At 43.7% G+C, this 27583-nt stretch overlaps 1 protein-coding gene across 1 annotated transcript in view; it reads left to right on the top strand.

Annotated features, from left to right (window-relative positions):
* The window catches only part of CSPG4 (chondroitin sulfate proteoglycan 4), a 195435-nt gene extending 184933 nt beyond the window's left edge, over positions 1–10502 (top strand). Inside the window, 1 exon segment of the mRNA XM_030186859.1 lies at positions 6978–10502. Coding sequence (XP_030042719.1) covers positions 6978–8926 — 1949 coding nt within the window. The 3' untranslated portion in view covers positions 8927–10502.
* Positions 10503–27583: the final 17081 nt, after the last annotated feature.

The following is a 27583-nucleotide window of genomic DNA, read 5'->3' as shown; positions in this document are numbered from 1 at the left end:
CCGGGCATGTCCTCTTTTTGAGGACATATCCGGGCAACCAGGCGGGTTTTGCCAATCTGCCCGTTTGTCCGGATTTCTGGACAAACGGGCAGGCTGGTGGGCGGGCCGTCCAGAAATCCGGACAAACAGGCAGATTGCTAGCCTCCCCTCCCCTTACTTACTAGTGCCCTGGTGGACTAGTGACCTCTTCTGCCTTCGGGGCAGGAAAAAGCCCCCTCTTTCCTGCCCGGAGCGCTGCCCTGCATGCATCCTTCCTGTTCGTGATCTCGGCGCCGATTCAAAATGGCCGCTGAGAGTTGATGTGACCTCGCAAGACTTCAACTCTCGGCAGCCATTTTGAATCGGCGCCGAGATCACGAACAGAAAGGATGCATGCAGGGCAGCACTCCGGGCAAGAAAGAGGGGGCTCTTTTCTGCCCCGAAGAGGTCACTAGACCACCAGGGCAGTAGTAAGGTAAGGGGAGGGGGAGTGAAGGGGTGTGTGACGGAGGAGGGGAAATGTGACAGGGGGCGGAGCGAGGGCGTGATAGGGGCGGGTGGGTGTGAAAGGGGGCAGGGCATGTGGCCTCCTTTTTGGGGGACAAAATATAGTAACCCTATCCAAATATCTGGACTAGCATCTCTCATTCGCCTTCTTCCTCCAAACCTGCTTTTACAGTCAGCATTGATACACATGCTGCTTCTCTCTAGCTTGTTACCTTGTTGGGAAGTTTGCCAGGTGCCCTTGGCCTGGATTGGCCGCTGTCATGGACAAGATGCTGGGCTCAATGGACCCTTGGTCTTTTCCCAGTATGGCATTACTTATGTACTTATGTACCTCCCTCTGTAGCCTAGTGTCCTCTCTGCAGGAATCAGGAAGTTCCATCAAAGGAAACCAGATGCTACAGAGGGAGGCTCTGGGCTAGAGAGAGGCACTGTGTTCAGTGTTTGCTGACTATAAAAGCAGGTTCGGAGGGTGGCCAGTGAGAGGGAGAATGAGAGATGCCAAATTGCTGGCCATGGGGGAGGGAGGGGAGAACAGGACATAGAGAACTACAAGAGATGTGGAAGCAGGGAGGTACGGTAATCAGCAAATTTGTTTTGTTTTACCGCGAGAAAAATACAACTGGATGTCCATGTAGGTTTGTCCAATCATCCGGATTTATGATTATCTAGATCACCCCCTGCCGAGGATAGTCCAGATAATTGGTGTCATATTGTATATCAAATCCATGACCTTTACATTACTAATTAGCAATATATTTGTTAATTTTTGTGACAGACTGATACTATCATTGCCATATACTTGCCTTTTCTGTTTCCATGGGTACCCTTGTAAATAGCCTGCCTTTATGGTTCTTAATCTGTTATTATACTATTGTATTATGGTTTATACATCTAGTTCATAATTTTTGTATTATTGAAACTTCTTCAATAAAAGTTTGTGAACTAAAAAAAAATCCATGATCTTTCACCCTTTTAGTGACTACCTGTTTACCTATTTCCCCAGGCTAAGATGGAAAACTGAGTGTTATTACTAATATAAAACTGTATGTAGCACTTTACAGAGACATAATGGATGGGGAGAGGAGTGGCAGGGAGGGAAAAGGGAGATGCAGAACTATTGGGGGTAGGAAAGGGAAGGGGAGATGGTGGACTATGGGAAGGAGTAATGTAAAGCCTTGACCTGTGTCTGGGTTGGGGGGGTTCATGGCTGAAGTTTCACCTAGGGGGTCAGATACCCTTGGGCCAGCGCTGCAATTGGCACCGGAATTCACTGACTCCACCCCTCATTTCACTCTGTCTAATTTAGGCAAACCCTTCTTTTCTCCCCATGAGTACTTTCTGGAGCTGGATGCTGGACTCGGGTGTGATCACAGGTGATTCGCTTTTGTAGAACCTGGCTTTCTTTGTCCCAGAGATCCCAGGGACATCCACTGATTCCTTCTTTTCTGTTTTCCAAGATCAGGAATCTCCTCTCCTTCTAGCCACTGCAAGGCTTCTTCCTTCTGTTATGGTAATGCTGTTAACCAGAGCACACTTTCAATACAGATGCCTAAGCAACCCCTATCATCTCTCAACAATCCTCTGCTCCTTGTGTTGCAATAGTTTACATGGCCAAGAACCTAATGTATATAACCATTGTGTCCGTATTTTATACCAGTCCCAGTTTCCCTCCAAAACAGGTTTCCTCCCACCATTACCTCGCAGATTAGGAGAGCCTTCCTCAGTTCTAGAAGCTGCAATATACCAGTAGAACCACTAGAGGTCTCTGCCATCTAAGTAGGCATTATCTTAGGAAACCTTAGACAACTCTATACTTTCTAAAGCAAGGTTTATTATTTCAAAGTATGTTATCCTTTATTTCTTCCTATACGTTAGGCTCGGTAGTGCTCAAATTATAGAATTATAAAAGATGCATTATGTAACCTTTGTTTGCCTAGGTGAGCATCGGGCAGGTTACTTTAAGTACATTTTAGAAACTGGTACAGTAATCCTGTTACTCAATACTCTTCTTTCTCTCAAATAAGACAGTCTAGTCGGGGGAGGGGGAAGGGATCATAGTGATGGCAGGGGGGTGGGGGGATCAGCTTCATACCTCTACCCAGTAGTAGGTGCAGGCCAGTATTCAGTACCAGTACCCACATAGATAAACAACTAAAGTTAGGACTTTATGCAGTCCAATTTGGTCGCTTAGTTGTGAGGGCACCGGCTGTGAATGATGGCAGCTCCTCTCTGACTCCATCCTTAGAACCCCCCTTTCCTGCCCACTTTCAAAATGGCTATTTTTGTACCAATATTCAGGAGCATTGCCTGGTTAAGTGCCGCTAAATATCAGTAGCCAGCCCACTAAGCTTGGGTCAGCCCCTATATTAGAGCATTTAAATACAAAGTTGTTAAAATAACAGTTATAATTGGATAGGTCCCAAAAAATGTTTCCCTTTTTAGCGCTGGTTGGGAACCAAAGCCTACCACAAGAATCCATAACTAACCACAACACATCAACATTCCTTCCTTACTTTGATCGTCTTCGTTCTGTAATTGCTTTAATAGAGCGACTGTTAGCCTTGATATTATTGATATCTTTGTACCACCAAATGTATCTTTGTACCCTGAAATGGTGATGCCATGACAGGTTTTGTAAGCCACATTGAGCCTGCAAACAGGTGGGAAAATGTGGGATACAAGTGCAATAAATAAATAACCCTCAGTTTCAACCAGGGATGAGATTTTCCTGCATTGGATGCTGGGTGACAGCAGGGTGTAGGATGCTGGGTGATATTCCCTTGTTACAAGATGAAGGATTTCCCACTTTTGACCACTTTTAGGATATCCCTAATAATCATCTTATCCATTATTTGCAGGTTCGCCATTATTGGTTCACATTAAAACAGCAGTCACAGGACAGTGTGTTTACTTTTTTTTTTGGTCTATTAGATTGTAAGCTCTTTGAGCAGGGACTGTCTTTCTTCTATGTTTGTGCAGCGCTGCGTACGCCTTGTAGCGCTATAGAAATGCTAAATAGTGGTAGTAGTGTGAAATGGAATGCGATGCATGAACAATTTCAAGGGTTACCCCAGAAATTTAACCATCTTACTATTTGGTATCAGGATGGTCTGCTCACATATTGACAGACTGGTTCAGATTTGGACCGAGGATTTGGGAGTGAACTATGATACTGATATTTTAAACAAGCGCTGGAACGATGGTAATAGATTCCTTACTGGACTATCAGGAAACCTTCTTTCCAAATGACCCATAGACTTTATCTTGCCAGGGAACAAGGACATAAGATGAAATTGTGGGACACAGATATCACTCTGTGCTGTGAGTGATATATTTGTTTTATTATTAGCATTTATTTACCGCCTTTTTGAAGGAATTCACTCAAGGCCGTGTACATCAAGAATAAGTCAAACATAAGCAATAGACAATTACAGCAGTAATAATATTCAAACAATAATACATAGATATATGGGCTTCTGCTTACATATTTTTCTGGAGTATCCTCACCTGGGGATGTTGTGGACTCAGGCGATAGGCGCTATAGAGGCTACTATAGAGAGCAAGTTGCCTATCACTTATAGTTTGTTACTATTGGGAGACTGGGAGAGGGAACCTGAGACATAGCCCATGGCCAGATTATTGATTGCCATAAAAAATGTACTTTGTATCCATTTTTGTGGGTGCAGAAAGTAATATTACAGTTTTGAACCACATGAAAGCATGAGCCCATCTTGAACTATGACTTTGTAAAGGGATTAATAATTTGCAATTATTTCGCTATGTCAAGTATTGGAAATACGTTTTGCAGCACTATGGCTGCAAGGCACCATCATAGTTTGTTCACATGTGTTGTACCTCTTTCTGCTATGTTGTAGTGGTTTCTGCAATGAGTGGAAGAGTTGATAAGATAGGTAGGGTGTATGGTTGGGGGGCTGTATGAGTGGTGGTGTAACAAGAATTAATTTCAGTTCTTAATATCCATTAAAATGTTACAAAAATGTTACAGTTCTAATATGATATTTAAGAGCAGGGGGAAATTGCTCAAAGCATGTGCTGTATTTCTAAGCCTTTAAGAGCATGTGCTCCGACCATGTGGTCTCACACAAAGGCTGTGCACATCTAACCTTTAAAAAAGAATTTATTTCTACTACAGGTACTGTAAGAATTAAAATGTAACGTTATAAGAAATATTTAATTTGGGGATATATTGCTCCAGAGCACTCGCCAATATTTATAATTTCTCCACCAATTAAGATAATAATATTCGCAATTGCAAGAATAAAAGGAATTAAGTATATTTATTGGATTGCATTAACCTGCATTACCAGGTTTAAGAACATATGTAAAAAAAACAGAATATATATTTAGCTTCAAAAGGAGTTTATTTTAAAATTGTTAATATGTGGCCTAGCTTCAGACCTACCACTGGAATAGTGGTAGGCTAAGCTACACAGCCTAAAGCAACTGAAAGAGTATTGACTAGGCCAAGTAACAAGCTAATGATGTCATATTTGAGAATCTGCAAAAAGCAGGTCTGAACAATGAGTCTTAACACAACCAGGTACAACTTTTTAATTGAATATAGCACCTATAATGAAAGAATAATGGGTAAAAGGAATAAAATGAGGTTTTTAAAGTGGGACTTATTTTCCATCAGATGGCACAGAGATCATAAGATGTTGTGAAAGGTATTACAAAAGAAAGATGTGAAACTGGTATCTTAACAGAAAGATATTTTGGTAAACGACAAAAAACAAAATGTTCCAAAAACATGTTGACTTTAACGGATATGGGGTAATCTCTTGAAATAGCTAGAACGGAAAGACAGATGGTACAGATGCGCATGTGGCCGGATACGAAAGTATGATCTCAGAAATTGAGAAATATTAGAAAAAAAAGGTACCTCACAATAGATTTCTATTGGAACTTGGGGCTATAAAAGAGATAAGATTTTGAGAGAAAGTTGGAGTTCTCCCCAACGCTTGCTCAGACGGCAGGGCCCTGTGCGACTGAAACCAGAGACTGTCTGATGTCTGTACTTAACTGAACAACTTGGTAAGATTAAAGTCTTCTTTCTGAAATCTATCTCTGTCTTTATTTTCGAGTATTCTTCATCTTTCATTGATACTACAAACTAAGCCACACACATAACTAACACTCTATGTCTATCTAAATTACTGTGACATTCTAATAGAATACATGCTACTACATAGATTCATTTAGATCCTGATAGACAGAAGGCCATGGTCATGGATATTATCCTAGACTCATGCTGTCTGGTATTTAAACAACACAGATATCACTGGGATGGAATATCAAAAGGATTTAGGCAGGCGGTCCAACACATAGTGGAAGCGCAGACCCTTTGTCCCTGGAGAAGGGTATTCCTGGGGCGCAATGAGGGCCTTTAAAATTTGCAAAATACAATTGCAGCAAGAGATAAGAGTCTTACAGAGAATCTGTGCTTAAGTAAGGTAAATATGAATTATTAGTTACTTACAAGTCCTTGTTACAAAGCTGAGTGATGAGCACATGGCACATGGTTACAGAAGGGTAGAGCTGTAGGTCCCCAGAGCAGCAGATCCCAAGAAGAAGCAGGTCCCAAGAAGCGCATGAGCTGGACCTTTTCAGGCTTTTTATACAGTCTGTTTGCAGGGAAATATGAGTGCATGTCCTGTGTGCATTTGCTTCCTGGTTTGCACTGGATAATTTGCAAGGCATTATGGTTAATGTAGTCTGTTCATATGATCACATTATAAGTCTTTCCTTTCTGCATATGTCCTGGCGTCTTCATGTCTGATAGCTGATGGGAGGGGGCAGATATACATATCTGAGGTAACTAGCAAATGGTTTGACAAGCAAATGCCTTGTTTATGGTTTTCCTCTGAGGTCTTTGTCTTCAATGGCTTCTCCAGACTTTCTGTCTCTTGGGTCTTTGGTTTTCGGAGATGTCTTGGTGATCCTTCAAGTATCCACGTAGTCATGCTTTTGTTATGAGTCCTTGTTAGGTGGGAGGAGAAGGAAGCTATATCCCAGTACCTTTTGTCTCTGTTAAGTGTTTGTAATTGACTAGTCCTGCTATCATGCTGCTGTTTCAATACGTTTTTAAAGTTGTATTCTTATATTGGTATATCTGATTCAGCATAATCAATAACTATGCTACATATATTTCAATAATCCTGACAATTAAACTGATACCATAACAGTGGTATGTGTGATTGTGTGGCTATTGATGATGTGCATTTTCATGGTAGTAAAAATGCACAGTCTTGAGTTTCATTCTGGCTCTCTGTGGATCAAAGCACACCCTGGAGGTGGGGCAGTTATTTGTATTTTGTACTGTATAAAAGTCATGTTGTTTGTGATTCCATTATTGTGATGTTGAGACTGTTTGATAAATAAACATTTTATAAAATAATTAAGCCAACAGATAATGAACTGTACCTGTACAAATTATATTCATCAGCTAATGATATGTGCTTTTTCTACAGGCCTTACCGTATCAGAGGGTCAGAATGCATCAATTAATAACTCTGTGCTAGATGCCTCAAACCTTTTGGCTAGTGTTCCAGAATCCACAAGAACATCCTATGATGTAGTGTTTCTACTGAATCAGCTCCCTACTTATGGACACCTCTCTATCGCTGATGAATCCATCGATGAAAAGCATCCTTACTTCCTGCAATCAGATCTGAATGAGGGTGACCTGGCATATGTCCACAGTGGCTCTGCGGTCCAACCAGATAGCTTTCATTTCAGGGCCTGGCTTTGGCCTAGATCTCAGGCATTTACCATGCCTCCACAAGAAGTAGGAACACTTGTTATTTCGGAACAATTTAATATAACTGTGAGGGACATGAACAAAAGTCCACCTCAACTAATGACCCACACTCCTATGCTACATGTTGCTCCAGGTTCTGCTGTACTTCTCACCCCAGAGCACTTGAATGTGGTGGACCCTGACAGTACCCCAGAAGAGATTGAATATACCATCATCAATAAGCCAACAAGTGGCTTCATGGCTTATCATCATGACAGGGCTGTGCCAATCACTCGCTTTACCCAGAGAGACATCAATAAAGGCAGCCTAATGTTTATTGTCACTGAAAACAATGTTACTGATTCCATCCTTCTAAGTATCTCTGATAAGCATCATCCAGCCATCTCTACCTCATTGGTTGTTACTGTAACACCTGTGATAAGTAAGATACCTTTAACTGTAATAAGTAAGATGCCCATAGAAGTTCCACAAGTTCAGAACCAAACATCACTATCCCCAAATCATCTCTTAGCTGTCTCTGAAAAAGGGCAGCAAGAGGTCCTTTACAAAGTTATCAAGGCTCCCAAGTTTGGCCAGCTGAGGATCAACCACAAAGCAGTGGAAGAATTTACTCAGAAACAAATTAACAATGAAGACGTGGCCTTTGTATTTACAGATTTCTCCTCCTCTCATGATGAATTCTGGTTTCTTGCTATTTCTGAAGCATCAACTGCCACAGGAATGGTTTCTATCACAGTAAAGCCTCTGCTTAGAATGCAGGAAGGGATTCTGTGGCCAAGAGGAACCACAGTTCTAGTCAACACACAAGTTCTGGATGCAAATGAACTGGCCAACAGGACAAAGAGTGTCCCCACATTCAAAGTTCTTGAAGCACCTCAAGAATGCCAGTTTGTGAAAATCTCCAGGGACAATGAAAGTCAGAGTCTTCCTATTGATGTATTCACCCAAAATGACTTAAATGAAGGATTAATTGGTCTTGAGGTGCTTGAGATAAAGAATGATAACCACTCCTTCCAGAATTACAGCTTTCAAATTGAATTGGCAGCCACTGGGGTTCCACCTGCAGCTTCTCTTCTCAGCTTCACAACAGGAGCTTATGATCCATCTTACCCCTATAACGCAACATTATTTAAAGTCCCCCATAAGCTAAGAAACGAAAGCAGCCAACACCCTTCAACACCAACAGCAGGACCATGGCTTCAAGAAACAGAAGTATCCAGTAATATGACAAAGAATAAGATTGTCTCTCCCAGGTGGGAAGCCGAAGTGACTGCAAGTGCCTCACCTACGGAAGAAAGCACAGTCCTTGGCTTCCTTGAAGCTAATATGTTCAGCATCATTGTGCCAGTCTGCCTAATTCTCCTGCTCCTGATTGTGAGCCTCATTTTGCTTTTTTATCTGATTAAAAGAAACAAAACTGGGAAGCATCAGGTCCAAGGGACAACACTGAAAGCAAAGAACGGGACTGTGGATAATGAGACCTTCAGGAAGACTTACCCAAACCAGGCCATTTCTTTAAATACCATGACACCGCTTGAGTCCAAAGGCCCACAGTCACCATCCACAGACACAGAACTAAGAAAGCAGGCAGACCCAGAACTTCTCCAGTCCTGCAGGACATCCAACCCCACCCTAAAAAACAACCAATACTGGGTCTGAACATTAAGGGTACAATAAAGACAAGACTTTCCCATAATCTACAGTTCTGAAGTCTCCCCAAATGTAATGGAGGGTCCATTTCTGTTATTTGTTAAACAGGGGAAATGTTTTCTGACATGGACCAAACTCTTGGGATCCCAGGCCTCTCTAACTAATGGTTAATCACCCCAGTTTTAACTATCGTATTATCTACCTGTCTTGTTTGTCTTGTAAACAAGATAAGAGATGGAGAAGGTTGGCCTCCTCTCCTGCCGTTGCTTATATATAGAGGTGAAAAGCTCTTGATAAATCCAATAAACAAAAAATATACATACATACATACATATATGAACATTATAAGTGATGTCTAGTCCTTTTCATGGAGATATACATACAAACAGTGAAATTGAGGTGCACTGAATCAATGTGACCAAAGAATTGTAGAAATCACAAGTTACCCTCGGAAAATAATAAAAGTAAAATTGAATTCTAGGAAATGGTGTTTACTGTTTCCCAAGCTATGAGTCAGGGAGTTTGGTTGAGCAACATCCATTAAACCTGTTTACAGTGTTACCATCTTGCATTCAAGCAATTCTGCACCTCACGTGCAGATGTGAAGACAGCTAGATGCCTACCTTAATGTAATTGTCAGGACCCCATAGGGAAACATTCAGATCTTTTACCAGTGGAAAGGTGCCCTACTGCAGGGCTTTCCTAAACTGTCCTAGGGACCCCTTTAAGGCAGTTTGGTGTTTAGGATATTCACAAGGACTGTGCATTAGATAAATTTGTATACACTGGAGATATAAAATGAGCACATTTATCTCCTACATATTTATTATGGATATTCTGTAAACCTGAATGGGCATGAGGTCACAAGGGCAGATTTGAGAAGCCCTGCCCCACAGGATATTTCCAGGACCACACTTTCCCCCCTGCTTACAAAGCCATGCAGCAATGCCAACACAGTCCATTCAAAATGAATGGGCTGTGTCAGCATTACCACACTGGCAGCTGCTAGCGCATCTTTGTAAACAGGGGGGGTTTCTTTGCTTCTACGATTATGGGACCCTTGAACTATCTCTTATGTTTAACATGTGTGGGGTCAACCTGATCAGTATTCACTGGCCTTTTCTCATAAAATGCTGGAGAATCCATTTATTTAAAATAAGAAAATACTGGTTTTCTTGTGTTTTATTTCTGTCCATTTGTTAAGCTACTAGCTACTTTTGGTGGTTATCTTTTATGTAAGTTTGTTGGGTGTGTGACTCTTGCTAGCAGTTAAGAATGAAATAGCCATTGCTGATTATTACCATTTTTCAGTCGGTTTGCTGAGAATTAGTGTTTCAAAAGCTTGTTCACACTCCTGATTCCCAACATGAGGCGGCTATGTTTAGGAAACCATAGTAGTACTGTCCACAAAGAGCACCCCTCTTTCTGGAACAATTTCTTTAAAAAGGATCACTGAAACTCTATTCTGTGCCTGTCCACAACAGGCTTCATTCCTTGCCTACCAATTGTCATGTCTTAAGAAACAAACATAGCAGTTACCTGGAAATTTGCTTGATGTTAAATAAAAGCCCTTTCTGATCCTTAAGCATTTGTGTGTGCAGTGTCAGTCTCCTTTGTGTACAATATGCAATGTAAGGCTAACCTAGAGGGATCGTGTCATATCATGAAGAACAAATGGTTTGATCTTTAAACAGTAACAAGACTACAAATCCCAGAATGCTTTGCTAATGCTATGAGCTCAGGGGGTCAACTGTGGCAAAAAAAAAAAAACAGTAGAAGATATTTCCTTCAGCTGCTTGTTCTAGTTTCAAAATGAAATCAGCCTGCCTTTTCCAAAGAAGTATGTTCCTAGGAATTAGGTTCCTCTTGGTGAGCATATGAAGGAAAACATGCAATTAATCAGCTCACCTATGTGTTTCTGAGAGCTCCTTCCCTTGTCAGTGGCTGGTAACAATATTTCACCTACCCCCTCTACCCCTCCCCCCCCCAAAAAAAAAAAAAACAGAGATACCGAGGGTGAACTATCACAAAGAGTAAGATTTACCACCTCAAAGAGAAAGATTGAAAGCCAAAGAATGAATTTTTCAGACAGTGCATCAAGGGTAAAAATCTAGAAAATTTTAAGCATCATATTGTATTCCAAATGAAAAGAGCAGCAAATAAATGATATTTGTTTTTCGTTGCAGCCTTTGAAAGGATATTGACAGAGTTGGAAGCAACATGGGTAAACTCTCTGAGCTGAGAACCTGAACCAAAATGTAGACATGACATGGGGGCCCGATATTCAACTAGCGACGGGCAGCATCTTTGCTGTCCACTGCCAGTGTTAAACCCAGATATTGAATAACTTGTAGCATCTGGCAACCGGCATTGAATATCCTGGTTTATTTTGGCCTCTAAAAAGTTAACTGGCTGTGATGATAGTCAGCACTAACCAGTTAAATTTTTAGTGGTCAAAGAAGGCCTGCTATATAAGCAGCCTATTTTAACTGCTCAACATAGCTGGTTAGGTGCTGAATATCTGCCCCTAACCGATTATGTCGTGCAATATAGCCACTAACTGGAATATTCAGCAGAGATAACTTAAACCCTATTTAACTGGCTATTTGTTTTAAATATTGGGGGGGCTGGTCACTTATGTCAGCTCAATGGCAGGCATAGGTGGGCATACCATGCTACACGCACAACTTATATTGCCATATTCTATAAGTAGCAAGCTTCTATAGGTGAAATCCCCATGACATGCCCACATTGGCACCCCCCCCCCCCCCCCCATGCAGTGACAAGCTAAAGGACTTCAGTACACATTTTACAGAATAGCTTCTAGTGTTTATGTGTGTAACTACTGATTATTATGCCAGTCATATGCATAAGTGCTTGTGTTCTAGAAATATGTGTGTGGTTGGCGCCTTAGCTTTAAATGCACCATATAGAGTTGTCCTTCACATGCATAAGCTTCATAGCATGTGTGCTCATATTATAGATACAGGGATAAGAGATGAGGCCAGAGGGAGGGAGTATACAGAAAAGTGTGGTCAGATTTCGTCCCATTGGTGAGGCTATCTTGCTTTTCCTTCTTTTAGGCTTACCCCTCATGAAAACAGTGATCAGGATCAGGTACTAATGACCGAAAAAAGGGGCTCAAAGACCAAGAGAGGGTGCCTGCGAATGAGAGTGACATGCTCATACTGAGTGAGACTTGCCATCTCTGCAAATAATCTGTTTTTAGAACCAGAAAACTGCTGAGATACATTTGAAGCTGGCACCGTCTCATTCCTCTCTTTCATATTGTCATCACTGTGCTATGATAATCCACAGAGTGGTCTGATTACCTCACCCCTATGGGGAGATGAGTGTTTAAAATCTCGGAAAGTTCCTTCTGACAAACCACACCCACCAGTGTAAGTAAATCAAGACTTTGAATAACAAGCACTAGAGTTTGCAGCAGATTTTATTTACTTCTACATTTAGATAGCACTTTGTAATAAACTACTAACAGGTACAAGTCCCTACAGCCTGGAAAGAAATCAAGGTGTGCCAATATGAGCAGCAAGCTTTGAATCCACATCTGCTTGCACCCAGCTCTGTATATTAGCCATCTGGCCACTCCCTCTAGGGATGACTTTAATGAAAGGTACATGGACATGTGCAGACCTAAGAAAAAAAAGTATAGTAGATCAAATAAAGACTTAATAACAGGAATAAGAGGAAGCAAAAGACCCAAAAAGGAGAACTTGTTTTGAAGGGTTATTTGCTGCCTTAAATAGATATTGCAGAAATATTAGAATTTATTTTCCATTATTTGCAGATATTCTAACTAAAAGAAGATGGCAGCTGTTCCTCTTATCGGGTAATCCTTTGTTTATTACAGTTAGCTCTTGTTTTCATTTAATAAAAATAAAAGTTTGGTACATTTCACTGGGAGGTTAAAGCCTGGCCCCCCTTCTCTTGTGACTCCCAAATATAAACCATATCCCACTGAGGTTCTGGGAAGAGAGCAGTGGGTTAATCTCCTGGTGACCCCGAATGCCCAGCCCAGCCTCAGTAGAAGCTTAGCTCTTAACTGGCCTGACTAAGGAGTTGTACTGGGATAGAAAGTGCCATTGAAAGGTTGTGCAGAATGGCAGTAAAATTCTGCCAACAGGAATATATGTCAGAAGTAGAGATATCTAAAACTCTAGGGCCATACATTAAATGAGAGTTCTGAGCCCAGATGGCACACTCTAGCTCTGAAGGCCATAGTTCCTGTTCTCCAGCTGAAGTGTCTTCTAACCTTTTCATTTACAGCATTGGTCCTACTGGGCTAACTGAGACCATAGAACTTAGGAACAGTTTTAGAGGGGAAGAAGGCAAGCAGGGCCTCGGACCCCAGTACCACAAGGGCCCCACTGACAAAGCTGAGTGCTGCCACCGAGTAGCTTCAGGGTTCCTGGCATTGGCTCAGCTCACTTCTTAGTTTCTGCTCTGGGCCCCAGTGTGTCTAATACCAGCCTTGGCAGTACCTGTGAACAGGGGCGTAGCCAGACACCCAATTTTGTGTGGACCTGGGCCTAAGATGGGTGGGCAGAACTCTGCCTTGTCCCACAAGTGATTTGGTCTCTCCCTCTCTCGCCTGCATGCCATATGGTCTCTCAAATATCCCCCCTCCCCTGCACAGATTTTAATTAGCAGATTTTCACTGGCAGCGAGACGCAACTCCTGCTCATGTTGGCCTCACAACCTTCCCTCTGATGCAACTCCTGTTTCCAGGAATACATCAGAGAGAAGGCTATGGGGCTGGTGCGAGCAGTATGTATCAGTCGCTGCAGGCGAAGATCTGTTGGGGAGTTTTCAGCTGGTGGGGCTTGGGGATACCTGCCAGCCACAACATAGGTGTGTTGCTACTGGGTGGGCCTGAGCCCAAAGTGGGTGGGCCTTGGCCCACCCGGGCCCACCCTTGGCTACGCCACTGCCTGTGAGATTCATTCACAGCTTGACACAGAGAAATGAAGGACAATTCTAGAAGATGTGCCTAAATTAAGGCACCAATTGCATGCCAATGTTTACTTATACGCAGGATCGGCACCTTTAAATGTCATATACCCGTGTGCTAGGCATTCTTCTGTAAACAGGGTGTGCATGTCACTTAAAAAGGCAATTCTTTAAATCCATGCCCCAAATACCTGTGTATGTTACAGAATACTTAGGAAATAAGCAGGCAAGCAGTCTTGCTAGTCCCAAAAGGATGGTAGTCGTAGAAGCAGACATTTTATTTATTTATTAGGATTTATGTACTTCCATTTTGAAGGAATTCACTCAAGGCGGTGTACAGTAAGAATAGATCAAACATGAGCAATAAGCAGTTACAGCAGTAAAAATATTCAAATAATATGGTCAATGGAGGATAAAAAAATATATTTTATGGACGAATCAGATGTAAAATCAAGCCTGACATGGCTGTGTTTTGCCCAGCAAGGGCTGCTTCAGGGGCTAAAACATTGCCGTATGGTGTGCACCTTTCACTTCATCATAGGCAATACAGAACCGCCAAACTCCAGGGGGGGGGGAGGAGGGTCTTGGGCAAAACATGGCCATGTTGGGCTTGATTTTGCATTTGATTTTGCAATAAAATATCTTTTATCCTCTATTAAATGTGTCTGCTTCTACGACTACCATCCTGTTACAGAATACTTGCAATTACGCGGGTAAGGGGCACCGCTAGTTGACATTTACTGTATATGTGATTGATGCTATTCTATAACATACATGAGCATTGTTGTGCCCACAATATATGTGAGGGGATGTACACAAGGGTGGGACATAGGTAGGCAATGGGTGGGATCACAAATGTGCAGCAAAATAGCCACAAACACTTATGCCTGCCATTGGCATGGAGTAAGTGATCACTTGGCACGTATCTCCCTCCCTATTCCCATATTTTTTTTTTACATTTGTACCCCGCACTTTCCCACTCATGGCAGGCTCAATGCAGCTTACATGGGGCAATTGAGGGTTAAGTGACTTGCCCAGAGTCACAAGGAGCTGCCTGTGCCTGAAGTGGGAATTGAACTCAGTTCCTCAGGACCAAAGTCCACCACCCTAACCACTAGGCCACTCCTCCATTATTCTATAATGCCAAGTACCTGCATACTTGCCATTGTGGAATACTGCTCGGTGTATAGCTTCTGGACTCATTTCTTGGTGCCAGGTTTGGTGCCCCTTGCAGAATTCCTCAGCACACATTTGTCAGTAGGCCATACTACTACTACTCCTAATCATTTCTATAGCGCTACTAGATGTACACAGCACTGTACACATTATATGCAGGTACTTTCTCTGTCCCTAGAGGGCTCACAAGGGCAATGGAGGGTTAAGTGACTTGCCCAAGGTCACAAGGTGCTGCAGTGGAAATCAAACCCAGTTCCCCAGGATCAAAGTCCACTGCACTAACCATTAGGCTACTACTACCTGTCGGCAGAGCATGTGCATGTAATGTGTGTTCCGCCGAGCAACGTACACAACTTATAGAATACTATGAGTTGTGCACAATGCAAGGCGCACTTAAGTGTGGCAACTTACACCTGCGATTGACCTGGTATAAGCAGTTGTGCCTTGATATTGCTACACCAAGGTCACTATGCACCAGGGGCGTAGCCAGACAACAGATTTAGGGTGGGCCTAGGCAAGAAGTGGGTGGGCACCAAGTGTTCTCCCTCTCCCACCCCCCACCAAAAAAAAAATCTCTCAGCTGTCAGAAAAATGCTTCTTTCCAACTTGGCAGTCTGCAGCATGCATGCGCTGAAAACCGAGCATGCGCAGGTGCCAGTATCGTGAAGAATAGCATTCTCGTTAGCATCAGGGGGAAGTCTTCAGTTGGTAGAAATTGGGATCCCCACCAGCTACCGCTAAACTACTACTACTACTTAACATTTCTAGAGCGCTACTAGGGTTACGCAGCGCTGTACAATTTAACAAAGAGAGACAGTCCCTGCTCAAAGAGCTTACAATCTAATAGACAAGTGAACAGTCGGTCCGATAGGGGCAGTCAAATTGGGGCAGTCTGGATTCACTGAACGGTAAGGGTTAGGTGCCGAACGCAGCATTGAAGAGGTGGGCGTGTGCTACTGTTGGGTGGGCCTGTGCCCTAAGTGGGTGGGCCCTAGCCCATCCAGGCCCACCTGTGGCTACGCCACTGCTATGCACTAGCATTCTATGACAAGTTAGGCTTGCTCTAATGCCATTATAGAACTGAAGCCCATATTTTGACACGACTTCATAGAATTGCCACCTTATTGGAGAACAGTGTGTTCTCCAGAGCAAAGCGGGCTGGAGATAGGCAGTTTTATCAGTCTGGCAAGTGACCCTGCTTAAAGCCTGAGTTTTGCAATGGCTTGTGAACCAGTGGATTTTTGCCATCAGGGCTTGCTAGATGGAAAAGCTGCCAAGGAAGCAGCTTAGTCTGCACTCTGCAGTCTGTGCTAACATAGGCCCCAGGTTAGAATCAAGCAAATGTTTACAAAGAGATTTAGGCTTCCAGTAAGCAAACACACATCCCAACAAGGTAACAGTGGTTGCTTCTTAAATAGAGCAACCTTTCTTCCTTGATGAGTGTCCCAGTTAACCAAATATTCAATTTAGTTGGGCACCAAATGAAATGACTTCATCCTGTATCTTTTTTAGCTTTATGAAATGCATTTCCTGTTGCTTCCCCAATTCCCAGGAGTCTCTTCACAATTAAAGTGATAATGTGAGATGTTTCAAGCAAGCTGAAAACAAAGAGTAAATAACCACTGTTCCTTTTTCTTCATGGGTTAAAATTGCTAATAATCTTTTCGATAGGTTGAACACCCTTTTATCTGGGACTGGATTTCATTTGCCACTGGGCAGAGAAGGCATATGCCTAAGGGCACCACACCATGACAGAGCTGCCAAGTTACCCAGTTCCAGGAGGGAGGCTGTAGGTCAGTCCTGGATTTCTGACAATCCAATACTAATAAGGGACAGGCAAAATAACCAATGTACCTGAATGTAACTCACCTTGAGCTATTACTGAAAAAAGTGTGAGCAAAATCCAAATAAATAAATACATTAATAATTTATTTAATAATTTATTTTGGGACCAGCAGTACAAAACTCCTCAGAGCCTCAGCCTCAGCCTCAGTGCCAGTATACTGATCCCGATCACTGCTTTTATGAGAGGCAAACCTAAGAAAAGAAAAGCCAAGTGGCCTCACAAGCAAGAAGAAATTTGAACACACTTTCCTGCCTCTGGTAGCTGATTAGCTCTCTGAGAGGCCCTTTTACAGAGTGGCGGTAAGCCCAACGCAGGTTTATTGCTTGCTCTTTCGGGACTGCTGCCGGCCCAACACATTCGCCGGCGGTAGTCCCTCCCCGAGTGTGCATCATTTCTGGAGGAAAAAGAAAACCCCTGGAAATAGTAACATAGTAAATGATGACAGATAAAGACTTGTACGGTCCATCCAGTCTGCCCAACAAGATAAACTCATTTTACATGGTATGTGATACTTTATAGGTATACCTGAGTTTGATTTGCCCTTGCCTTTCTCAGGGCACAGACCTTAGAAGTCTGCCCAGCACTGTTCTTGTACTAAGGTTCTGAAGCTAACGTTGAAGCCTCTTAAAATTTACACTCCAGCCCATCCTTATCTATTCAGTCACGATCAGGGCTTAGACCATAGAAGTTTGCCCAGCTCCAGTTTTGTTTCCCAATTACCAGCGTCGCCACCCTATCTCCGCTAAGATTCCATGAAACTATTCCTTCTAAACAGGATTCCTTTTTGTTTATTCCATGCATGTTTAACTTACATTACCATTTTCATCTCCACCACCTCCAGCAGGAGGGCATTCCACATATCCACCACCCTCTCCGTGAAAAAATACTTCCTGACATTAGTCCTGAGTCTATCCCCATTCAACCTCAATTCATGTCCTCTAGTTCTACCACCTACCCGTCTCTGGAAAAAGTTCATTTGCGGATTAATACCTTTCAAATATTTGAACGTCTGTATCATGTCACCCCTGTTTCTCCTTTCCTCCAAGGCATACATGTTTATGGCTTGCACAGCGGTAACCCGGCAGTAATCAGGGCATTGCAGCGAGCTGCCCAGTTTCTGCCAGGTTAGCACGAGAGCCTTATCGTCACCATGTGTGCTGGGGGCTTTTTTACCCACTGCAGTAAATAGGGCTCTGGTGCGTGGGAAAAATGGCCCCCGCCACGAGCGCACGGCTCTTTTTCCCGCGGCTTGGTAAAAGGGCCCCTAAATGAGCCAATCAGTTCTGATGGGTGGGAATATAGCTGCTGTGTTTAGAAGCCCTTTCCAAAGGAACAAAAGGTGAAGACTGGAGGGAGAGTTAAGAAGACACAGAGACGTGGCCTTCACACAAGGCTCTGTCTCCTCCTCCATTGTTACATATGGCTGTCCCTTGCCATCTGTGGGGCTGATGCAGAAAGCTACAGTAGGCAGAAGTGCATGGTTAACGAGTTGTTACCAGCCGCACGATGCAGAAAGAGTTTCAACACTGAAGTTAAATCATACAGTAGACGTCAGCACACAGCATATTAAATTGTATGGTAAGGAGCCTATTAATTAATCTGCAGCAATGCGGAGAAGTTTTGAAGCTGTATGCTGTTGTCTAATAGGCGAGCACAACAAGAAAAATGTATTGCCTGATCTGAGGTGGCATAGAAGGGCAAGGAGAGACCCCTGCTCAAACCCCCTGCCCCTGACAAAGATTTCTACATTGGCCCCAAGATGGCTGGTAGTATATCAATTTCCTTCCCCCTGGCCCAACCTCCTCCTAGCTTAAAAAAATTCCCTAGTGTCTAGCAGCATCCCCACTCCCTACATGGCCCGCTCCTTCAAATTAAATAAAATTCCCTGGTGTCTAGCAGTATTCCTCCTCCCCAACCCCAAAACCCCCCAGGGCATACCTTCAAGAGACAGAAGCAATGCCTACTGGGAAAATGGCACCACCTGACCCCATGTGGGGCATTCTGGGATGTACTGAGTGGGGTCAGTCTGCTGAATAAGGGAATTTTTCCCTTATTTGGTAGTTCTTTTATTTGGCATCACTATTTTCCAAGATGGCGGCATTGGTAGGGGGGGTTGGGGTGCCATTAGCCACAGGGAATTTTTTTTTAAGTGGGGAATTGAATAAGGGAGAGGGAGGAGAGCTGCTAGACACCAGGATATTTTTTAAGTCAGGAGTAGGAAGGCAGGGGAGATAGTAAACAAGGGGGAGTAAGAAAACAAAGAGGGGTTCTGGACATTGGACAGAGATGAGGACAGAGAAGGGGGTATGCTAGACATGGGAGGAGCAGGGATATAGAAGAGATGCTGGCATGGAAAGGGGAGAGGTACATGGAGGGATGCTGGATATGGGGGGAGAGTAGGGTGACAGGGAGAGATACTGGAAGAGGTGAAGGAAAGAGGACATCCTGGATAAAGGGGGGGGGGCAAAAGAGAGAGTGATGATACAGGTCAGAGGAGTGAAAATAGAGAAAGGATGCTGTATAGAAGGGAGGAAAGAGAAAAAGAAGGTGCTAGAAGAAAACTGGGGGATAATAGGATGAAGAATGGGAGGCTGAGTGATGGAGATGAAAAGCTGTAGTTAGATGTGGAAAAAAAAAAGGAAGATTGAAGACTGAATAGTAAGAATGAATGAAGTTTGAATAGATAGAGAGACAGAAAAATAAATGAAGTAAAGGTGAAAGGAAAACATCAAAGTCAGAGGTGGATATAGGAGAGTAAATGAAGAAGACAGGAAGGGAGAGAAGTGGCAGGTGGACTGGAAATCTTGTAATGACAGTTAAGAAAAGCCAGAGGAAAGCAGAAACTGAATACTGGGACAAACATGATTGGAAAAAAAAATAAAAGAACTAAACAACAAAGGTAGAAAGAAGAATTTTATTCTTAATTCACTGAATGGAAAATGTCAGATTTACAGTAAGTTTACACTGTTTTATTTATATTTTGCAGAGTGGAGGGTGCTGTTTCTCTTTCTATACTGTTGCTCTGTATGCAGAGTGTGGCTTCTTGGGGTCTATGTTTAATTTTTGTCTACGCCAGGCTTGTCCAACCTCGGTCCACGAGGGCCGCAATCCAGTCAGGTTTTCAGAATTTCCCCAATTAATATGTATGATATCTATTTGCATGCACTGCCTCTATTGTATGCAAATAGATCTCATGCATATTGATTGGGGAAATCCTGAAAACCTGACCTGGTGAGGGCCGAGGGTGGATACCCCTGGTCTACGCATTCATATTTTAAGGTTGCGATCATTTACTCTGTACTTGGCAAGGGTCTATTTGTGTTCAGTGTTTGTGACCGAGGCCAGGTACTGTATGGAGTTTCTATTTAAGCATGTGTAATAATTCAGTTTATTCAGCTTCCCAACAGGCATATTGATGTTCTAGTTCCTACTGCAGTATTTCCTGTTTTTCATTTTTCTAGATAAGGTCTTTGTTGTGTTACTTCTATAAATAATTGTGCTGTGGTAAAATAGATTATATAGGTTCTGAGTGACTTTTGTAGGCTTTGTATTACAGGTACAGTGGAGTTTCGATAATCTGACCATCTGATTTATCCAATGGCACTCCGATGGCTTATTTCCTTACTTTCCCGGTGTCTCTTTCACTGGAGGAGCAACACCTACTCTGTTTGGCTTTGCTACTGAGACCTTGCTTTCATTGCAGCATTTGAAATCCACATTTTCTATGCATTTTCAATGTATTCCGTATAATCCAACTTTTCACTTATCTGTTTACGTTGGATAATCGAGACTCTACTGTACTTCACAATATGCTTGGAACAACATACCTTGTTCTCTGTGCTTTGGCGGAGTACAGGAGCGTTCCTGGAATGTTGCCAGTAATTGGGTTTCTGCCAGGTACTTGTGACCTGGATTGGCCACTGTTGGAAGCAGGATACTAGGCTAGATGGACCACTGGTCTGACCCCGTATGGCTGCTCTTATGTTCTTAGATCCTGCTGCTGGTATCGCCAGACTGAAGAGTGGAGTGCTGGAGCTGCTGGAGCAGAGCAGAAGTGCCACGTCCAGTGGCATCACTGCTGCAATCTTCAGTTGTGATCCTGACAACACTAGCAGCAGGAGCAAAGTATGAATTGCAGCTGTGTGCTAAAGAGCCAACATGGGGTGAGGAGGCTCTAAGTTAAAGAGTGTGAATGGTAATTGACTGCAAATAATTTGCTTCATAGAGGGAGGGGGAAATGGGACTTGATATACCGTCTTTCTGAGGTTTTTGCAACTACATTCAAAGCAGTTTACATATTTCAGGTACTTATTTTGTACCAGGGGCAATGGAGGGTTTGGTCACTTGCCTAGAGTCACAAGGAGCAGCAGTGGGAATCAAACTCAGCTCCCCAGGATCAAAGTCCACTGCACTAACCACTAGGCTCGGTGAAAAGGTTTAAGGCAATTCAAAACATTGTGATACTGAGCCTGCATACTTAGATGGAAGCTGCCACTGTGATTATTAACTTAGTAACTGTGACAAAAAATAACATTGATTGTTCTAACGTGTAACCTCCACTACTAGGGACTGCTCATACCATTTCTTGTGGTTTCCAACTTGACGTCCATTAGTCCACTTGTGTGTGATCGCTGCTGGTGCCTATTCTACAAAAGTCTGATCCCCCTATCCTTAAAACCTTGCTGCACCTCTGCTAATGCCGACACAGGGCCAGATGCACTAAACTTTACGAGCCAATAACGAGCCATTAACGAGCAAGTAGTAAACCCTGGCATGCACTAAATACTTTTTTCCAACGATGGTAGCAGCTAATGCAAACGGAATGCAGATGAGCAAATTGTGTAGAAACCCTATTGAAATGAGATGCACTAAGCTTTTCCACTTGCCCTAACGCTGGAAAATGCTGGGAAATCTAACGAGAGGTCTGTACCTCTCGTTGGGGCTGCGTGGGCTTGGAAAACGTATAAAATGTAAAAAAAAAAAAATGGGAGGGGGCAAAAACGACCAAGTGCTCATCAGGAGTGTCCTTTATGGACGTCCTTTATGGACGACCTTGCCCCCCCCCCGCCCGAGGTCGCCGCCGCCGCTCCCCGTCCCCCCTGCATTGAAATCAGAACTTTACTCCTTCCTTCCTTCCTTCCTTCCTTTCTTCCTTGAAATGACAGCTTCCCTGCCATCCTCCGCCCCCTGTGGCCCCACCCCCGCCGCCCCACCTGAGGTCATCGCCGCCACCGCTCCTCCCTCCACCCACCCCCCTCCATCTGCCACCGGGCCCTCACAGCGCCTCTCACCTCCGTGTGAAGGCGCTGCACTGGCAACAACAGCTGATTGCCTCTCCGGATTTCCCTCCTTTCCTCCCTGGCCTGCCCTCGTCTGACGTAAGTTTTCATTTTGTTTGTTAATTTGTAATGTAGCAATTGAAGTGTGTCAATTTTTTGGAAAGTTACCTCTGTTGTCTTTCTGGCCAATATTCAGTGCTATTTAACCAACCAGGAAACAGCTCCTGACCAGTTAAATAGCATTTAGCCAGCTAACCGCTAATATTCAATAGGAGATAACTGGTTATCTCTGCTGAATATTTGCGGTTAGTGCATAGGGCTAGACTCTATATATGGCGCCTGAAAAATCCACACAGAAAAAAATAGGCCTAAATTTCCATGGTTTATAAAATTCACTGAGCGCCCGTCCATGTGACTAAATTAAACCACGTTAGTTAAGCCAAGTAAAACTTGGTGTAAATCCTGACACCTAAATTAGGTGCAGACTGGGTGTATTCTACAACAATGCACATAGATTTGAGAAACACCCATGACCCGCCCATTCCACACCCATGGCCACACCCCCTTTTCAACTGTGCAGCTTAGAATTTATTCGCATCACGTTGCAGAATACACTTAGACAGCTCTGCGTGTAAATTCTAATTAATGCCAATTAGTGTCAATCATTGCTTGTTAAGTAGCAATTATCAGCACTGATTGGCTTCTTAACTAGAATCTGGGGGATAGTGGCTAACCGGCTATCTGCGAATATTCAAGTGCTGGCCGGCTAAGTTTAGTGGCCAAATTGGACCACCTTGAATTGATTTGCAGTTTTTTGACTCACTGACAGGTCAGTTATGACCCATGAACTGCATACGCTAAAGGCTCTAAAATGCCTGAAAGCTGCATCTTTACTTTCTGCTGAGAGCTGTAAATTCGAGGTCATGCTGATCCAGCAAGGAGCACTCTTCCCCTCCCTGACAGAGTTGACTGACTCAGATATCACAAGGACACTAAGAATGTACACAGTTTGAAAGTGAAGATGCAGCATTCAGGCATTTTAGAGCAGGGGTGTAGCCAGACACCCAATTTTGGGTGGGCCTGGGCCCAAGATGGGTGGGCAGAACTCCGCCCTGTCCCACAAGTGATTTGGTCTCTCCCTCTCTCGCCTGTATGCCATATGGTCTTTCAAACATCCCCCTCCCCCGCATACCTTTTAAATAGCAGATTTTCACTGGCAGTGAGCAGCAACTAATACACACTGCTCATGCTGGCCCCACAGCCTTCCCTCTGATGCAACTTCCTGTTTCTGCATAGGTGGGAATACATCAGAAGGAAGGCTGTGGGGCCAGTGTGAATAGTATGTATCAGTCACAGCGCGCTGCAGGCGAAGATCTGCTATTTATAAGGCATGTAGGAGAGACAGTTGTTGTGAGTTTTTGGCTGGTGGGGCTTGGGGAGCCCTGCCAGCCACATCATAGGTGTGCTGCTACTGGGTGGCCCTGGGCCCACCCAGGCCCACCCTTGGCTACGCCACTGTTTTAGAGCCTTTAGCTTATGCAGTTCATGGGTCATAACTGACCTGTCAGTGAGTCAGAAAAGTGCAAATCAATTCAGCCTAAATAGCAGTCCTATCTTTAGCCACTATAAACTTAACTGGCCAGCATGGACGTAGATTGGGCGGCGAGGGGGGGCATTGCCCCCCAAACGACAACGACGATGACTTAGTCTTACCTGAAGTTGCAGTGGCGAACTGGCAGCGAGCGGGGCGCCAGCCAGTAGTAATAGCAGCAATGAAGCAGGCTCGACTCCGTCCTTCGCTTCCTGACTCTGCCCTCTCAGCGTCCCGCCCGAAAGGAAATGACAATAGAGGAAGGCGGGACGCAGAGAAAGCAGGGTCAGGAAGCGAAGGACGGAGTTGAGCCTGCCTCATTGCTGCTATTACTACCGCTGCCCGCCTGTTCGCCACTGCAACTTCGGTGGAATTGGATTGGAAGTGAGCCAGGCAGCCTATCTAGTCCACTCCCCCACGCAGCCGTCGACATTCACTCAAAACACAGCAAGCAAACCTGTGAGCTGCTGCCTGCATCCACGTTGTCGTTCTTTATCATAGTAGTAGTAGTTGGCTGCCAGTAGGAGAGAGAGAGAGATGGGAGATGCTGCGATGGGGGAGAAAGGGGGGAGAGAGAGGGGGAGGGGGAGACACTGGATAGAATGGGGAAGGGGATAGAAAGAAACAGGATGGGCAGGAGAGAGAGGAGAATTGCTGGACAACAGGGATTGATGGATGGGACGGGTGAGAGGAAATTTGCTGGAGATGGATGGAGGAGAAGGCAAGGGAGAATGGAGAGTTGCTGGACATGGATGGATGGATGGAGAGAAGGGTAGGGGAGAGAATAGAAATCGCTGGACATGGAGCGGAGGGCAGGGGAAGGAGGAGAATTGCTGGACATGGATGGATGGAGGGGAAAGGGGAGAGAGGAAATTTGCTGGATATGGATGGATTGAGGAGAGGGCGGGGAGAATGGAGAGTTGCTGGACATGGATGGATGGAGGGGAGGGCAGGGGAGAGAGGAGAATTGTTGAACATGGATGGATGAATGGAGGGGGCATGGGACAGAGGGACATTTGCTGGATATGGGTGGACGGAGGAGAGGGCAGGGGAGAATGGAGAGTTGCTGGACATGGATGGATGGAGGGGAGAGAAGTCAGGAAGGAGATGCACATGGATGGAGGGGAGGGAAGAGAGGAGAAATGCTGGACGGATGGAGTGGAGGGCAGGGAAGAGAGGAGAAATGTTGGACAAGGATGGAGGGAAGGAAAGACAAAGGAAGGAGATCCACATGGATGGAGGGGAAGGGAGAGAGGAGAAATGCTGGACATGGATGGAGGGGAGTGAGGAGAAATGCTGGATATGGATGGAGGGAAAACTGCTGAGTTTAAGGGCTGGTTTGGAACACGTTGAGGGCAGATACTGAAACTCGAGGAAGGATAGGGACAGGGCTACAGATGGTAGACAGGACGCATAAGGACACAGGAGGGAGAAAAAATATCAAATGGAAAGAAGACACTGCATAAAACAGAAGACACTGGGACCAAAGTGAATAGAAAAACTAAATGATCAGACAAAAAAGGTAGAAAAAAGTATTTTATTCAGAATTTATTAATTGAAATATGTCAGCTTTTTGAAATGTGCATCTGTGATATTTTGCATGTAAGTTTCAATTTTTCTGGTATTGCTGCATGCTGAGTCTGACTTCTTGAGTTAACTTTCCAGTTCAGTATTTTGCCTTCATATTTTTTGATTTCTAGTTCCTTGTGTCATGTCTGTTGTGTCATGTATTTTTCATGTGTGATCAAGGTGCAGTATTCTGCCAGCGTGTAGTGTTTGCAGCCCTTTTTGTTTTGCTTTTTTTTCACGAGGTAGTGTATTGCTGTTTTAGAGCATGGCTTCCCTGGTTCTCAGCCTGCTGTTCTAACCATCAGGTACAGCTAATACATATTCCAAACATGTTTGGTAACTCAACAACAAACTAAAAGGCAGCAGATCTGAAGACTAGTGGTCACTTGGCAACCTACCTAAAAACACTGATAGGCAAATGATTGCTATAACCATAGGATTTCTGTTACAGTGCTGCTGAACACCACAGTTAATAGGAAGATGCTGGACTGGGGGGGGGGGGGCAGGGGTTAGGGCTGACTGGGAGCCATGTGTTACTGTAACTGCACATAATACTATTCTGTTTAATACATTGTAATTTAATAAATAGTAATTTAGGTGCATTATTTTGATTTTTTGGCACATAATTCTCTGGAGTGTATTCAGTGTAAATATTGCTATCATTAACACAGGTACTGGGAGGAGACGGGGAGGCAGCTGATGTAGCTGCACCAGAGTGACACAGTGGAGGGTTCCTCCCCTGTTGTGTTCAAAAGTGACCTGCTGCCCATTTACTGCTGACATAGGTGCCACCCCTTTTGCCCCTCCATGCCCCATCCCCTAGCCCTGCCCTCCCCTCTTTAGCCTCCCCAAACATCTGAGTCACCAACTGCCAATGCCTGCCTGTCTTTCTATCTGTATCTCTTTGTACCTGTCTCTCCCTCCATCACTGTGTATACTCTAGCCTTTCAGAGGGACCAGAGAAGGGCAAATATTTGTGCTGATTCTTTAAACTTTAAGCAATATGACACTTAAATCTTTCTAGATTTATACCCTGGACATGTGAAGCCCCAGCTTGTATTGCGACTCTATAAGGAAAATGGGACATCCAGGTCTGGTAGTTCACATTTCTCCGGTATTTTACAAAAAGCTCTGCCAAAAACAGAGCCTTCTGTAAAATACATATAAGGATGTTAGCAAATACACATGTATTTGCAAGCACATATAGCAGGGAACAGTGATTATAAAAAAATAAACATAGAAAACAAAAGCAGCATCACTCTGCAGCTTCCATGTACGAGGGCCAGCAATTACAAAGTGATTTTGCAGCTTCCACATATAAGTACCGGAACTTATATCTATAGTGTCCTGATTTCAAAAACCCTTACATAAGTAGCACCAGTTAACCAGCGAAAACAAAAATGGGGGATTAAGGAAAACTACCTCCTTAATCCCTTGTTTACAGTAAAGCCCTAGCCAAAGCACAGATTTTAATGAAACTTGTGTATGTCTCCAATTTGGTGCAAAAGCCAATGGGAATATTTTTTTAGAATACATTTTAGAATACACATGTATTCTCATTGTAAAATGGAAAATGCATGTCTAAATTTTCAGCTTGCCCAAACATGCCCCCCAGGAAATCTCGGCAAACCAGCCATAGCCAACATTTCAAAATGATTGGAGGTGCTAAATTCAACACATGAATGTTTCCTGGTCACAATAAAGGAGTTTGCTCAGTGTGGGGGGTGGGGGTGCTGAAGCCCCCGCAGAACTGGCATCTACGGAACTGGCCATCTACATTGTAAATTTCAGGTTTCTAAAAAATCTCACTCTTTGGCCTTCAGTCTGACTCTTTGGAATGGGTCATCCTTGGTATCTCTGGCAGTGGAGACAATAAAAAGTTAAAAGCAGGAGAAGAGACTGGGTGAATTGAGGAGAGAAAGAGAGAGAGAAATGTTTTTTGATAATTGTTCATATTGGTTTTTATGCTATGATTATTCCACGTTAACTATTTCTTAAAATTATTTTTTAGAAGGGACATAATATAGGTGGAGAATAGGCGTTTCTGCATTATCCAACTAGTGCATTTGTATTAGTGCGCAATAAGTGGATAATGCAGGGTTAACGCAGGAGAACTTACCATCTAGACAGGAAAAAAAAAAAGCAGTAGATCTCAAAACAACTCCAAGATGTGCAAAATGTACAATTAAAAAATGCATAAATAATTACAAGCCTGACACGGCCATGTTTCACTC

Source organism: Microcaecilia unicolor, chromosome 1 (genome assembly GCF_901765095.1).
Source record: "Microcaecilia unicolor chromosome 1, aMicUni1.1, whole genome shotgun sequence".
NCBI lineage: Eukaryota > Metazoa > Chordata > Amphibia > Gymnophiona > Siphonopidae > Microcaecilia > Microcaecilia unicolor.
This window is presented reverse-complemented; position numbering and strand designations above follow the sequence as displayed.